Here is a 16,684-nt window from a genome sequence, read left to right as displayed (position 1 = left end):
TGGAAATATCATAGGAAGGAAGAGAAATTGAGTTTAGCAGATCATTTCTAACCAAAGCATTTAGGAAACATAAAATAATTGGATAAGTTTTAAAATTGTGACAGATAAGACATTTACATGTATTCATCTGGAAAATTTTTAAAGACCTGAAATAAGTATGAATTTGGAAAACAAGACATAAAGTTTAAGAAACTTGCATAGCATCCATCAGATTGTGATAACTCTATTATGAACTACTTTTTACATTTGTTGACATTGATTTTTGTTAATGCTTAGATATTTTGCATCCTCTAAATTCACCCTGAAAAAACAGACTTGGTGCTTCACTAGGTACATTGGTGTTTTACAAGATTACTGGGGGGTGTTCTTCCATTATTTCAGTTAGATACAATCTGCTACAATAAACTTACTTACTGACACACAAAATGAATTACACTCTCTTTTATGAGAAAACCATGCTCCAACACACAGTTGCTATTCAGATAAACCCACTCAGGTCTACATGTTATTAGGTACTAAATTACCTGTAAAATAATTCAGTAATTTAAAAAGTAGAAGAATTTTATTAAAGGATTTTTACCGCAAAAGAAGAAATATAGTTTTAGTACAGGCAACCATTTCTAACATGAATTCACTGATCTAGAAAATTACTTTAATGCACATATCAATATCCAAGCCAGTAGCTTATATTTCAGCAATTAAAAAAATCTCTGAATTTCTTTCTTGTGTGTATAATGAAAATACATAAGAATTTTTAAGAGTAAAATCATTATTACCTCTCATTATTGTTATCCTAATAAAATGAGTAATAACTAATAAGAAGTTGAAAATAGGGAAAACAAATCACTCATTTGAAGATTAATATAGTCTTCTTATACTGAGAAAAATATGTGTGTTATAAAATGTATCTTTACTTTATTTAAAAAAGACTTAATAACCACATAATTTGAGTATTAAAAATAAGGACATTCAAATATTAAGGATAATGTGAGATCCAGAAAGAGAGAGCTTTTCATGTTTTAAATTCACATGTACTACTATAGTTAAGTCATTATTTTCATTTTGAACATTATTTTAAACCCCCATGCCTGTAAAAATATTGGTAATTGAACAACAGCACAAGAGGTAGAGAGGGAAGATGGGAGGGGAAGGAAGGGGGGATAGTAGGGGATAGGAAAGGTAGCAGAATACAACAGTCACTAATATGCCATTATGTAAAAAGGTGAGTGTGTAACCGATGTGATTCTGCAATATGTATTTGGGGTAAAAATGGGAGTTCATAATCCAATTGAGTCAAATGTATGAAAGATGATTTATCATGAGCTTTGTAATGTTTTGAACAACCAATAAAAAAAATAAATAAAATTAAAAATATATATATTGCGCATAGACACTAAATAAATTGCTTTTTCAATGTACAGTTGAGTAGAAAATTATTTAAAGTAAGGTTTTGTTTGAAATTATAATCCTGGCATTCCCTAGATATTCATTAAGACAAATTACTTATTTTTATTTATATTGTTCTTGACTATAATATATAACTTGAAATCCCTAATTATTAGATATTATACTTTTATGCACAAAGCAATGTAATATCCAGCATAAATGATAAGGCATCTTGGAAACATCTGGTTTCTAATATCTTAGAAAAGTAAACATTCAATGGTGATTGTTTTTATTTCCTTATCATGTTGATTATTTCTATCTACACAAAGTTTCATAATTTGAAAGAGTAAAATGATTCTTGTATAACTTTAGCTGTATGGGATTTGAAAAGCAGAATAGCTCTCTGACATGCCTGAAAGTTCTGCTAAATGATATGACTTGATTTGATATGGTCTTTGAGCTACAATTTAATTCATTCCTGTTTATTTGTCCCCTAGTATAAATCAGGTTATACATTATTTATTCGTGTTTTCTTTAAACCATCTCAAATTCATTGCTTATTATATTTCCAAGATGTACATAAATATGCATATTTTTCTTTCTCTTACTTTCATCTATTTATGCAAATTTCTCATTTTATAGTTCAGCATTATCATTTTCATAAATAAATTCTTTATGAATTTCTTCTCATGACATTCTAATGTATCTAGTTACAGAAAATATATTTGCCATATTTTAACCTTATGTTTTCATGGTTGGCTTTCTTACCTTTGCCAACACTCTTTTACTATTCTTTCTATCTTGTCACCTTCTTTCTTTACAATATGCCCAACTTAAACTAAAATTGAGTAGTGAAGAGTTTCTCCACAACTTATATTATTTAATAGAATCATGGAAACTCATTTTTCAGTAAGTTCTTTCTTATTCAGTGAGTCCTAACTTATACATGAATGAAGTGATAAAAAAGCTTTTTAAATATTTCAGTTTAGAGCAGTGATAGTAGCCTGTCTGGACCTTTAGAAACAATGAACAGTGTTCCTGAAATAACTTTAAAGTCAAAGTGGATTCACTCATGGATATTACTCCTGAGCTCATTTTAATATAGGTAAGTATATGAGGTGTGCATATGTAAATGTTATTTTTTTCTTCATTACCTCAACCAATAGCCATTAGCAGAATTTTTATTGATTTCTGGGTGAGAACAAAGAGAGGGTTTCTAGAATTCTGCAAGGGCAGGACCTGATTTGGTACTTGCCCTAAAAATTGCAACATTAGGAAAATTTTTGGAAATAGGAGAATTAAGGATAAAATCAGGATTGTTGGTTGTTTATATATATTTTTTGATATTTAATAAATTCTTTTAAATTTCCTGTTAATGGAAATATTAAAGTTTCTATATGTGTATGTACACTATTCTAAATACAAACTATTGTTTTAGTATATTTAGTATTTCGAATATATTTTATGTATATGAATTCATGTACCTGCTCTTTTTGCTTTGCTAACTTGTCACTCCATTATTCAGTCTCTGAGGATTTCTGCTGAGGTTGCTTTGGTTCCCTTTTGCTTGTCCATTTAGCTATTCTTCCCAAATGAGAAGAAACCTTTGCAAAAACTCTAAAGATTATGCAAAATAAACTTGTTTATTACCTAGTTAATTCTTCATACACTTTATTTACATTGTATAATACACAAATACCTGTTGGACACCACCAATAAACAAGTTCATCTTACCAGATGCACAAGATAGCTCATGGTTTCCTTTTTATGAAGAACCTTGTATTGATTAGGTCTAATCAATGTGATATCTACATATGAAATTTCCAAGGGCAGCCTTTCCCAAAAAGTGGAGCTCCCAAAAACACGGCTGATAATTAACCCTAGGTGTGCTGAGGTGAACAGTCAAGATCTGCCCATTGAGGCCAATACATGTTGCTATGTCACAGAATTGTGAACTACAAAAAAATGTATATTGATTTGAGAAACTGTTTTGGATGATTTGCTAAACAGCACAAGTTAGCAGGTAAACTAGTATGCCTTCTGTGTCCACATCTTAATTGGTGACATCACTATCTGTTCTGTTACCTGTCTGGAAATCAAGTTTCATTTGCAATGGTTTCCTTTGCACTCTGTCTTTCATCTAATTAGTCTTCACATCTTTTTCACATTCTTAAATTTAAAATTAATGCTACTGAAATGATTGAATTTTTATGAATTTAGAATATATTTATCTTAACATAAACTGAGCTAAGAATGACTTGTTCATTTTAGAATATGGATTCCCTTTGAGTTCTGTATTCTATTGTCTTTTTCATAACATACAGTATTTATTATTATTATTATTATTATTATTATTATTATTATTATTATTATTATTATATGAAACTGGTGTATACCAGGCCATGAGCACAGTTAAGGGCCTGTTGTTAATATTTTTGTTTCATTTATTACCTAGTAAATTCTAAGCCTTCTGAAAGTCTTTTGTAGTTTTTATTTAGGGCTTTATCTTTATTATAAAGATCAGGAATCATATTTATGATTGTTTCAATGAGGTATAAAATATTATTATCTTGATTCCTTGTTAACCTAAAACTGTTTGTACAGCTTACAAAGAATACTTCTGTTGTAATTAAATCTTGACAATGCCTCTGTCTTATGGCGATGATTGCCAGCTTTCTGGTCTAGAAATTCTGTTTCCTTTTCACAAAGCTGCATAATGTCCAAGCAATCTTTGAAGGAATGTAAAATTCAGTTTCTGACAATTAGAATACATGGAAGAAAAATTGTTAAATGTTTGGCATTACAAATTTGTTAGAGTGGGGTCTTATCTAAACACACCTATCATAAATGTCTTGTACAAGAAACATTTTAAAATACCATCAACATTTTTTATCCACTAATTTTTTGCTACTTCTCTCAAAACAACATGCCCTTTACAAAATAATAATAGAAACAAATGAAAACCAGGCTTATGCCCAACAGCCTTTTAATGTAGGTTTTGGTGTAGATTATGTGTCCTATAGAACATGTTTAATGTTGACCTTATTAAAATGACTCCTATTTATTATCATGCTATATGTGTGTATTTTCATTTGAATTTACAGAGCCTCATTCACAGTAAGTGTTCAAAAATATTGTTAGAATAATGAAAAGTAACAAACATTTATTATTTCTTCATTTAAATTTCATTCCTATCTTTGTTTTTCTTTTGTCAATAAAAAATAAGTCATACTGTAAAAATAAATTCTCACAAAAATCAGAGAAATAAATAGTTTTATAGTCTAGGAAACACATTCTATCTCGTTTGAATGTTTTTTCCTCTTAAATTACTGCATTCTTTAAAGGAAAAAACTTGCATACAGTCTATGCAAGATTTTAAAATATAGAATTTGGATATAGGTCATTAAAAACCCAAATCTTACCAAATCAATGAACAGTTCCCTGGATCAGCAAAACAGAGTGGGGGAGAGGGAGTGATGGATGAGGATAGCCACATTTATTTAATCAGATTTCATTCTTCAGAAAGTACATTTAAAATTCAACTGAACAAGAATGAAATTCAGTAAAAACAAATACTAAACTTACACTTTAAATACTTTTTTCTTGAATTTTTTAAATCAATACTGGGCCTAATATATGATAATCTGCAAGTGAATATTAGGCAATTTCTCTGTTCAGATGATTAAAAATAGTAATAAATGATTTTCCTAATTTAGATATTTACAGTTTTTTATTTACAACTTGAAAGAACTAGCATATTCTAGGATTAGATTTATATGTTTAGATAAGTGCTGTTATGTAACAAGAACAGGGATTATAGAGGTTTGGTTAAATGAAGTAGCAAATGAACAATATAAGCTGTAAGAAATGGCTTAAGAGTCAATTCAAACTACTGATGATCACTATTTGTGGATAAGAGTGTACCCTATGTTCTCACCAACTCTTCTGCTTCTCATTTCGCAAGCATCCAAATTTCTGCTGTGTTAACATTTGCTCCTGGGAGGACATAAAGGAAAAAAGGTCCATAAGGTTCCTATTGGCCTAGAAAGTAGAAACATCTGCTGGATTCAGGAGCAGCTTGCTGGCCCAAGTCTGCAGGGAGAGTTGATGCTTATCAACCTTGCCACATGAGTCAATATTTCCTGTGTCCTGGGGCTATGCAAGCTAATTCAAGAAAAATGAAGGAAGTGCATTACTTGTAAAAATTCTCTCATAAAATAAGCATCATATATATTTAAAGCAGCTATCATGGCATTATAAATCATTAGTTTAATGCTAATGCAGGGCAGATTCTAACAAATACAAGTTTATTTTCTTATCATTAGTCAAAACCTTTTGCATTTTAAGCATTTAGAAATTTTCTGTGAGAGATTTGACCCTAAATCATGAAGGGTTGGCTTTTGTTGATCTCTGGTAAGGAAATGTTGTAAAAAAGAATATGTACTACTTTCTTTTTTAAGGTCATTTTTGTAGTCTACTTTAAGATTAACTGTCAATGATTCCAATAGTGGGATCTGGGATTATAGCTCCAAACATAAGTTTATTGAATGATTACTAAATATAATTACTAATTTTTAATGTACACACACACACAAAATTTTTCATTTCAAGAGTAGTTACATTTAAAATATCTTATTCCTTTGTTGCTGTGAATAAGCTGAACACTTGCAAATTTTGCAACTGTCCTCTGAATCCTTGATTTATTATATTCACTGCCTTGAATTTGAAAATTTGTAACTTCTAAGGGTGCATTAATATTTTGGAAAAATATCTTGAAAAATATAGGATCTACAATTTTAAAAATTATATAAAATTATAAATAAAGTATAACTACAAAACAATAGGACCAATTTTCTATTAGAATTTCTTTCAGAGAAGAATTTGGTATTGATAATATTTGGAATTATAATAACATATTCTCCCCATGCACTGATTTGAAAAACACGATACTATGTACATATCTAAATTTGAGCAATGAATGTGAGCAATTGTTAATATGTCAGTGTAGTTTTGAAAGAATGAGACAGATCTAAGTTCTCTCTGTCTATCATTTATCTCTCTATCATGTATCATGCATCTGTCTGCACTAGCACACATCTTTGCTTTCAGATTTGTCAAGGCATGTAAGGCTAGGACCCTGAGATAAAAATCTGTGGCACAAATTTATGAAAAATCGTGAACTATGTCATAATTTATTTAGTTCCAATCTGATAGAAAAAAAAGGAACAAGACAAATAAGAACAGTTTCAAACATGTATAATTTCGAACTAATTTGCTGATGTTGGAACAGCTTGTACCTCAGCAAGTAGACTATGCAGAGATGTTACAGTCTTATCATTCTGAAAATATAGTAGCAGTGCCCACTATCCTAGAGTAGTCACACTATTTTTTCGGGGGGGGGAGCGGGGTTCAGGGGATTGAACTCAGGGGCACTCAACTACTGAACCACATCCCTACCTCTATTTTATATTTTATTTAGAGACAGAGTCTCACTGAGACCTGCTTTTGCTGAGGCTGGCTGTGAACTCACCATCCTTTGGCCTCAGCCTCCCTAACCCCTGAGATTACAGGCTTGTACCACTGCGCCCAGCAGTAATACAATTCTTGGTTTCATATATCCAACAATGTCCACAGAACACAACCATATATGTTTTACACCGAGTTTATGCAAAGGTAATAATCCAGGTGATGTGAAATGGATGTTGATAGCCAACAGGTTAATTCCCTGAAATGTTTCAGAATGTGTGTAGTCATTTTTTACCATATTGACAAGGTCAATATGGGCTACATTTACCCAGGGAGGCCTCTAGTTTGGTGGTCCCTTTGACTTTTATGCCTTGCTTGTCACACAGCCTTGTCTGGATGGTTTCCAGGCACATTCACATCTAGTCAATCCTGAAAATTAGTTTTTCCATTACCAATCTTCAATGGCATATAGATGCTTAGTCCAGTACAAAGCAATCTCCCTAAGTTCTCTCTTTTTATTCTGTGAACATTGGGATTTCCTTGAATTGCAAAGACAATTCAGCCAAGAGACTGCTTTGTGGGAGTGCTAGAGATGAGAAGAAAGGTCAGGAATCTGTTGTTGACACTTCCAACACTGTAGTTTGGAAAAGTTGGCCTTGCTACAAATGTGTCTTTTTTGTCTGGTTTTCATTTTGCAACACTGTTTATAACAAGATTTCTAATATTTAAATCAGAAGAGATTTTTTCCAAATTCCACCTCAATTTTTGTTGATTTTTATTTTAATAATTCCCATTAAAAACATTATTATTATTTTCCAACCAGAAGATTAAAGGGGAGTAACCCATGCCCAAAAGGATGTGAGAAGATAGTATTAATTCCCTTTTTTCCCTTATCAGAAGTATAATTCTTTGAGCTGATTTATCTACACGAATCTATACAAAGTATCAAATTTCATTTTAAAATTTTCCCACAACAGTTTCCACTTGCTCTCGTAGGGGAATGTTCCCCTAGATCTAATGTGGCACTACAAAGGGCTCAAACATCAAAGCATGTAAACATGGACAAGATGGGTGAAATCAACATTAATGAAATCTTTGTGCATTCAGAAATGATCAAACAGTGAAAAACACATCCTATTAACCACTGTGTTATTACATTTTTTTTTCAAAAGGGAACTTGCTCCTTAGGGAATATTCCAAGTTGATTCATATGTTACTACATATTGATCTACACTTAAATAATTAAGGTGCTATCATTTGAACACAATGTTCATGTGTTCAAAATTGTGTGCCCACTATGTCTAAGGAAATATCTTATACCTATCAGAGAATGAAAATGAAAGTGCATTTCTGATTGTGCCATTGAGAACTTTAAATGTTATCTTGTATTCATATCACCAATGGCTGCCTTAAGAATAACAATTCTGTAATTGGTAAACATTTCTATACGTGTCAAAGAAGGAGTTGGGAATAAATCCCTCAAAATTCATGTCTGGCTTAACTTTGTAGGCTTTATTTTTTTAAAAAAATATTTATTTATTTTAGTTGTACACAGTACCTTTTTAAAAAATTTATTTACCTTTATGTGGTGCTGAGGATCAAACCCAGGGCATCACATATGCTAGGTGAGCATTCTACCTCTGAGCCACAACCCCAGTCCCAACTCTCTAGACTTTAGAAACATTAAAGTGAAGTCTTGTTGAAACCTCCCTGTAGTTATCCTGTAAGTCATAAAAATTATTTTATAAAAAGAAACTTACAAAAGGCAAGGAATGAGTTAAGAAAGTATCAAACTAACTCTTTCCCCAACCACAGAAAATATATTACACTATTCATTCAGAAATATCCAAACATTCAAATATACTAATAGTTAGTTCTTCCACTTCTTAAGATAAAAAATTAAAATCCCAAATTAATGCCTCAAATTTTAATACTGATAATATAAAGGAAAGGAGAAATGAACAATTCTTCCAAATAGTTTTTTAAAGCAATCCCAGCTCTGTCATTTATAAGATGTGTGACTTTAAACAAGTTGCTTCAACTCTGTGATTTCTGTTTACTTATCTATAAAACAGGAATTACAATATTAACTTCACAATGTTGTGAAGATTAAATTAGATCATGCATGTGAAAGTTCCCAATATATGGTCTATTACTCAGAATGCATTCCTAAATAATATATCAGCTATGAAAAGTAAGATTCTTAGGAATAGGGACATGTACCATTCATCTGACTGCCTGGCACACAGTAGGCCCTCAATAAATGCTTGTTGGACTAAATTCAATTGAGACACTCAAGGAAACTAATCACTCTAGTATATATTGACTCAGTTCTTTCTCATAGTCCATCTTATGTTATGGGCACTGACAGTATCTTTTTGATAGGTTGTAGTACTACTATAATAGCTAATAGTAATGTGTAGCAAAATTTACTGGAAAGCCAATGCTAAGTGCTCACTAACTAGGGTTCAGAATGTAAACTAAATCTCCTAAGCAACTGATTCTTTCAAATTGCAATGACATGCCTGTTCCAAAAGCACCTCTGCAATTGCATCGAATACTGTTATGGAATCTGCTGGTAGAGAAATGAGCTGCAAACAAATGACAATAAGACAAACAATTTTCCATTGTTTACATATTTTTGCCACCAGGGAAGAGAAGTAAACATAATTATTTCTAACTACCTGTGTATCAATAACATATATCAATGCTCTTGTTCCCCTGAATATAATCTTGCTGTCAAAGGTTGGGTCAAAAAAAATCCATCGGCCCAGGAAAATCCCAAATCTGGAAATTCACAAAGTAGCTATTGGAAATGTCATCTTTATAAATCTTGTTTGTACTCTCCAAATAGAATGGGTGACATCTTATAAAACACTACCTGCTAGGAGAAAAAAAAATGTGATGTCTCTTCAACTTCAGAATTTAAATTTAAAACTCCATCCTGGATTAACATTAGAAAACTTGATCTTTTGGCATAAACAAACAAACAAACTAAGGTAAAAACTGAATGTTTATAAATGCATTGGTACTATCTTTACTTATAGCTAAGGAAAACACTAAATCATTTTCAATTCAATCTATTTTAAAGCTGAAACGTTTTATGCTATTTTCTCTGCAACATACTCAGTACTAGCATTAGCACTCTATTGTACCCACATTGTTGTTGTTTTGGGGGGGTTGTTTTTTGGTTTTGTTTGTTTGCTTTTACTGAGGATTTAAACTTGCCCATCTCGAATTTAATATCATGAAACTTTTGTAGCAAAATTTCCAGAAGTTTTGGTCATTCAGAAATTACTCCAATGCCTACCCCAGGCTCTGAGGAATAATAAACATTAAATCTTCCCTCATTAAGTTTGCACTCTTGTGGAAAAAATAAACAAGGAATGTAATTATACAGAAAATGTCCAAAACATGAGGGGGACTTGTGGGAGCTGACAGGTTAGATGGGCAACTCTCTTGAGAAAAGAAATGGTAAATGCAAATATTAAGAATCACAATATTCACAATCCATAAAACCATAACATAAAATTATTTGCCTCACCATTACACCGTAAAAAAGAAAATGATTTCCAAGGTTTTGTAACAAATGGGAGGAGCTAAAATCAGTTTGCTAAAAACCTATCATAAGTACACTCAAGTCTTTGTAGAGGTGAGAAGGAAAGTAAATAAAACACAGTAATAAAGCAAACTCAAGAGGGTACTTTTTAAAAACATCACAACTATGAAATATCACACAGACTTTTTTTGCATAGACTTTTTCAACGGAGTGGAAAGGGGGGAATACTAGGTGTGCACAATAATAGTTTAGAAGTTTGTTTTGTGTGTAATGAGGATGAAAGAAGTCAACTTTGCCTTTATTTTCCCCTTTACCAAACAGTATATAGTCGTCCAATCGTTTCTGACCCAAAGTGAAAAGAAATGGACTAATGTGTATCTGTAAAACATTTTCAACGTTTTCGAAGATGTTTCTAACTACACATCTACAAGGCGAATATCACCAGTGACTACACTCACCAGGTCACTAGGATTTAAGTAGGTGGATTGATAGTACCCAATTCCTAAAAGTGTTGGATCGAAGACTCCTTTGGAGTAGTTAAGTATTTAAATGCCTGGTGCCTTACTCAAAACCCTTTTGGACCCTTCTCCCTGGGGCTTGGCTGGGAATCTCTGCAAACTCAGGTCACCTGAAGCGAGCCAGGGCAGGAGATGGAATCCAACAAGTTCTCCTAGTGAGATCTGGAGAGTGGGTTCCCCCTCGTCAATGCCCCAGGGCCTGTGTCCCCACGGGAGGTTTCGGTGTGTCTCCAGCCAGTGTTGTCTCCAGCCAGTGTTGTCAGAGTTCGGGATCCCAGTGCATTTGGCTCCATGCCCACTTGTGGGAGTGTGAGAGAAAGTGCGCTGCAACACAGGGGTAGACCAGCATGACCATCACCCTCCTCTGGGCCTCCAGGTAGCGGCCACCTGGGACACTGGAGGGGAGCCGAGGGAGGACAGAAGGACCCAACACTACCAACTCACCCTCTGAATGGAGGACTTGCGGCTGTGCAGCATCCCCAAGAGCAGAATCCTCAGCTTTGAGCTCATCCTTCTCCTCTCCACCAGAGAAGAAGTCCTTTGGGAACCAATCCACCCAGTCAGAACTACATGTCAGGGGCGTCTTCTCCGCCCCATACTGCAGGGAAAAGGTGGCAGAAACCAGAACACCACCGCCAGCGCCCTGACAGGCCAGGACAGACCAGGCGGTGCCACCGCGCCCTACCTGCCCACATGCCTGCCGCCACCTCCGCCGCCACTGCCGCTGCCGCCAATGCCTCAGACCTGCCTGCCACAGCTGCCTCTGCCTCCCACCCAATTGCCGCCACGGTCACCTCCGACCTCCTGCCGCCCACGCACCGCTGCCTGCAGCTGTGGCACCCCGCTGCCTGCTGCCGCCAACGCCCAGCCTGCCACCGCCTCCGTTTCCTCTGCCACCGCTGCCACTGGCCGGCCTGCCGCCACCGCTGCCCCGCCTGCTGCTACCTTTGCCTCGCCTCCCGCCACTGGAACTACTTTGCGGCCAATGCTGCCTCCTCAACCTCGCGTGCCGCTGCCGCCGCCGCTGCTGCAGCCGCCACCACCGCGGCAGCTCCACCTGCAGCTGCTGTCTCCTCTCCGCCTTCAGCCGCCGCCGCCGCCCCATCTGTCAGCGCCCCGCATCCCGCCGCTGCCCCGTCTGCCAAAGTCCCGCCTCCAACGGCCTCAGCCCCTCTTCCTGCCACCTCCTCGGCCCGCCTGCTGCTACCTCTGCCTTGCCTCCCTCCACTGGAACTATCGCCCCACCTGCCGCCAATGCTGCCCCCTCAACCTCGCGTGCCCCCGCCGCCGCTCCACAGGCTCCCGCGCCTGCCGCTGCTGCCGCCGCCACCGCATCTCCACCTGCAGCTGCTGCCTCCTCCCCGCCTTCAGCTGCCGCTGCCCCACTTGCCAGCGCCCCGCATCCCGCTGCTGCCTTGGCTGCCAAGGCCCCGCCTCCCGCGGCCTCAGCCCTGCTTCCCGCCACCTCTGCTGCTCTGCCTGCTGCCGCCACCGCCTGTTGTCGCTGCGGCTGCCATCGCCGCCCCTCTGCCTGCTGCCTGAGCCGCTTCTTAGGAGCTGTAAGGTAGGTGTTTCCTTGCACGTGCCCGGAATCGCCTGACTCATGGCAGTGGAGCTGGGATGAGGATTCGTGAGGAGTGCGGCCCTGCCTCCATTCTTGCAAATCTTAGTCCCTCTGCCCTTGGCTGGGCCCTTGACCACAGGCACCATGGTCCTGCCCTGCAGCGCAAGGCTCCTCACAGTGTCTCTACACTCTTCGGAGCTCTTGAGAGCACCCACAACAGGAGATGCTTTCTGGGATTTGGGGGAAGAACTGATTGTTCTGCTCCTCTGATTATACTCGTGGAACCAATAATTACTGATGCCTTGATACTGAGTATGCAACAAAGGGCTTGAAACTGAAACGGATTTGGACCCTACCTGCCCTCAAAACTGCTTTAAGATTAAGAGATTTCGGACCTCTGAGAAAATTGCCTCCACAGATTAAAAATCAATAAAAATAATTAGAAAGCAAAATTCCAGAAACTCCTCAAAATCAAAAATTCTAGAAACTCCCCAAAATCAAAACTTGAAATGACTACATCCTACATAACACCCTAAATGCACACAAGTGAAGTATTGCATAGGCACTCTATTGGATGTTTTATAAGTGGTCTGGAGATAATTTAAATTTGTAGGTAAGTCTTATGCAAAGTCTATCCCATTTTATGTGAGTGTTGAGCTTCCACAGATTTTGCTATTGGGTTAGGAGGGTCATGGAACCAAACCTACACAGATACTGAGAGACAACTTATGTTGGTTCAAAGAAAATCTGATATTTCAGAAATACAGAAAGTCAAAAGCAAAAGACGTACTTCATTTGGGGGTCCTGTGAAGTACATCTTTTCCTAACTTTTCGTCTAAGTATTGAAATATGTATGCGTACATGTGTTGGCTTTTCTACAAATATATTTATCATTTATATCTCATCCTTCCATTTGGGTCTTCCCTTATCATGACAGTGACTGTGTGTGAATGTGTATGTGAAATGAGTCTCATTTCTTTCTGTCTGTTTTGGGAGATTGAACTACCGGGTGCTTAACCACTGAGCCACATCCCCAGCCTGTTTTAATATTTTATTTAGATACAGGATCTCACTGAGTTGCTTAGGTTCCTCCCAAAACAGGAATCTAGCATTAGATGGGCAGCATAAGGTGAAAAAGGTGGCTAACCTGCCAAGGTCTCTGCTCTTTGGCTCAGTCCTGGTCTGTCAAATTCTGCAGAGTTTTTAACATCCTGTGTCTCAGGAAAGTCACTGCCTGGGATTATTAATGAGTCTCCCAGTCGGGATAAGGTAGGACTGCTGTAAGAACAGCTGCAAGGGACAACCCAGGCCCCGAATCCAAGCACCTGCTTGCACAGTTGGCCGTTTGTATCTGTGGGTTCGAGTACCTACACACTAGAAATATTCAGGGCAGAGAAGCTGCAAGAACATGCAGCCTTCTTTTCCTTATCATTATTCCCTAAAAATACAGTCTAACAGCTATGTATATAGTTACATTTTACTATTCATGATGATTAATCTAGAGGTAACTCATATGGGATGTAGGTAATGTGCAAATGGTGTGTCATTGTATACAAGGGACTTGAGCATCTCTGGATATTGGTATCTGCATGGGGCTCTGGCACCAGCCCCTCATGGATACCAAGGGATGAGAGTCCAGGGGCAGTACACAGATATGCTCTGTATTTCAGTGTCATAGGGAGACCACTCTACAGGGGGCGTTGTTTCAGTTGGTGGAAAATATGAGTGCTTGCTAGGCTGAAGGCCGATCCTGTGAGAGCTGCTCCTCTAACATGGTTGCAGATGCTGAAGGACTGTTTGCTGGGAAGATGTTTCTAGAAAATAGGCCCATTGCCAGCTTCGTGGTTGCACAGTAATAACCCATCATTGATAGAAAGATTACAGCAGCAGCTCTGCCCATTCTGTTCCTAAGGCTTATTGAGACATACTAAGCAGTTTCTAAACCGGGGAGTCTGTTGCAATTGTGTGTCTGAGAGATTCATGCCTCTTCCCAGAGGTTGATGTTCACAGCATCACACGCAGGCAGCCCAAGCTCTGTGTTAGGTACAGTAAAGAACCCTGGAAAATTGATAGAGAAAGCTACTGGAACACCTGGTCCACCTGAGATGGGTAGGTGATGCTTTCATCAGGAAAATCAAAATCTGGGTTGACCTACTCACTAAATGAAGAGGGGAGATGCCTCCATTTCCATCTAGTACTCTTTCTGAATTTGGTATTTAGTATATAAACAGGAAAGTCTGGCCTGGTGCCCTTTTAATTCTAGAAGAGTGTGTCTCTTAGATACTATTTATGGTACAGTAAACCTAAGCAAGAATGTTCCAGAATAATAAGCAGCATAGGGAGATTTTAGTATCTGTTCACCAAGGCTATTTTGAAGTTAAATTTCTAGTTTTTAAGAAAACCCTTAACCCTGCATGGTACCTAATTCAACTGATGGGGTTTGCTTTTGTTTTAATTTTCTTTCTTTCTTTCTTTTTTTTTTTTTTTTGGCTGTGATCAAAGTTGTGTGACTACATTCTCTAAGTACCAGATTAGCTTGATCTTGGGCATGTGAGCATGAAAGGCTTGTCTCCACTAACAATGTGGCATGTCCCCAGACTTTTCTGAGAAGGTGTTTGATGGGGGAGCCTGACCTCACTTGGGTGTGAGTGGATGGCCTGTTATCTGTGCGGGGATGGAGATGAGCTAGAAGTGCTTCTGATCTTGCTCGCTCTCTCCTTCAGAACCCAGTGACCTTCTTGTGTGCAGTGACTGCAATGCTGACATGGACAGTTACTCCAAGGAGCAGGCCCCAAACTCTCAGCCCACATCCACAGACAGCAGACAGCACACAGCCAAGTGCACTGCATGGCCAGGAGCCCAGCCAGCCTGACGGAGGAGAATCTCCACATCATCCTTGCAGTGGTGCCTAGGGATGGGTGTTGCTAATCCACCACACACCATGGGTCAGAACAGTTAGGCTTTCTTCCTTCTCTGAACCTCATTTTTTTGTTAAAAGCAAATGTGGTTTTGTCCATGTTGCCGGATTGTTAGCTGAGGCTTTTTATTAAGGCAAAGGCTACTGGTGTTGGTAGCTGTGCATTTTTCAATAGTGACATTTTAATTCTACCAATATAATATTACATTGGGGGATAAAAAAGATCAAGTTCTCACCCTTCAGCGCTATTTCTACTGAGGAGCCAGAGTAGGCCTGTCCACACCCTTCCCTCACACAGACAGGAATGGGTGTGGACTACGTAAGATTTTGCCCTAAACCTGGGTGAGTTTTCACTTTTGAGACCTGTAGCTAACCATCTTATGAGTGCCAATTCACTGAAAATTACATTGAAACAAATAAGGTCCTTAAAAAAATGTCAAATTACATTTATTTAGCCAAAAAGCTGAAGGGGAGATATTAGCCAAATGGCTACCTGTGTAAGATGTTTCTATCAGAGGTTATCATTGTTCCAGAAGGTAAGCACATTTAGAGTTTTGTCCTCAACAGTTAACTTATTAATGTTACTTTCACAAAATATGTGAATCTGCTGCTTCTGAGAGGCAATGGGAAACAGGAAGTATTACTTTTATGTACAGAGTTATTTATTTATAGAAATTTTGGTACAATGTACATTGAAAATCATGTAAAATATTGAAGTGTCTTTAATAAAGTTTGATTTATAAGTGTTGAGCATATGGCTGGGCTCGTTCCTTCTTTTCCATAGATTACCTTATCAATTCAGTCATTCTGCTTTTTAATATTTTCCCCAGTAGGGGGAAATTTGGGCAAGGCAGGATCATGTACTATGGCTCCAGGGTAGACACGACCCTGTTAGATTCCTTTGATTTCTCTCTGAATTTTTCTACAAGTGCACTTCATTAGTAAAGCCATAAAATCCCAAAGTATTGTGACTTTTCCATCTCATCTTCTCTCCTTCCAGGGATGACTCCACTAGGAAAGAGGAAGCATTGCTGTTTCCAGCACTGGTCCAGGCCCTATATGAGCCTGGAGGCAGAGCAATGGAATAGGGATCGATCAGACTTCCTGAAGGACTGCATACCCCTATTTAGCCATTGGAGCTGCAGATGCCCACTTCCTCTCACACACCACATGGGTCATTGGACCATGTATTTGCAGATGCCACCTGAGGGTCATTGAATATAGCACCTTGTTAACAGGAAGAAAGCCTGTCTGCACCTTCCCGGAGGTGCGTT

General features: G+C 37.7%; 1 protein-coding gene across 1 annotated transcript in view; it reads left to right on the top strand.

The window, feature by feature from the left end:
* The window catches only part of LOC143641087 (3',5'-cyclic-AMP phosphodiesterase 4D-like), a 195,964-nt gene extending 179,809 nt beyond the window's left edge, over positions 1-16,155 (top strand). The window contains exon 10 of the mRNA XM_077108497.1: positions 15,217-16,155. Within this exon, the coding sequence (XP_076964612.1) occupies positions 15,217-15,365 (149 nt within the window). The 3' untranslated portion in view covers positions 15,366-16,155. The remainder of the gene's footprint in view (positions 1-15,216) is intronic.
* The last annotated feature ends 529 nt before the right edge of the window (positions 16,156-16,684 follow it).

The sequence above is a fragment of the Callospermophilus lateralis genome, unplaced genomic scaffold, assembly GCF_048772815.1.
Source record: "Callospermophilus lateralis isolate mCalLat2 unplaced genomic scaffold, mCalLat2.hap1 Scaffold_84, whole genome shotgun sequence".
Taxonomy (NCBI): domain Eukaryota; kingdom Metazoa; phylum Chordata; class Mammalia; order Rodentia; family Sciuridae; genus Callospermophilus; species Callospermophilus lateralis.
The sequence above is the reverse complement of the archived record's forward strand: the minus strand, read 5'-3'. Positions and strand labels throughout refer to the sequence as shown.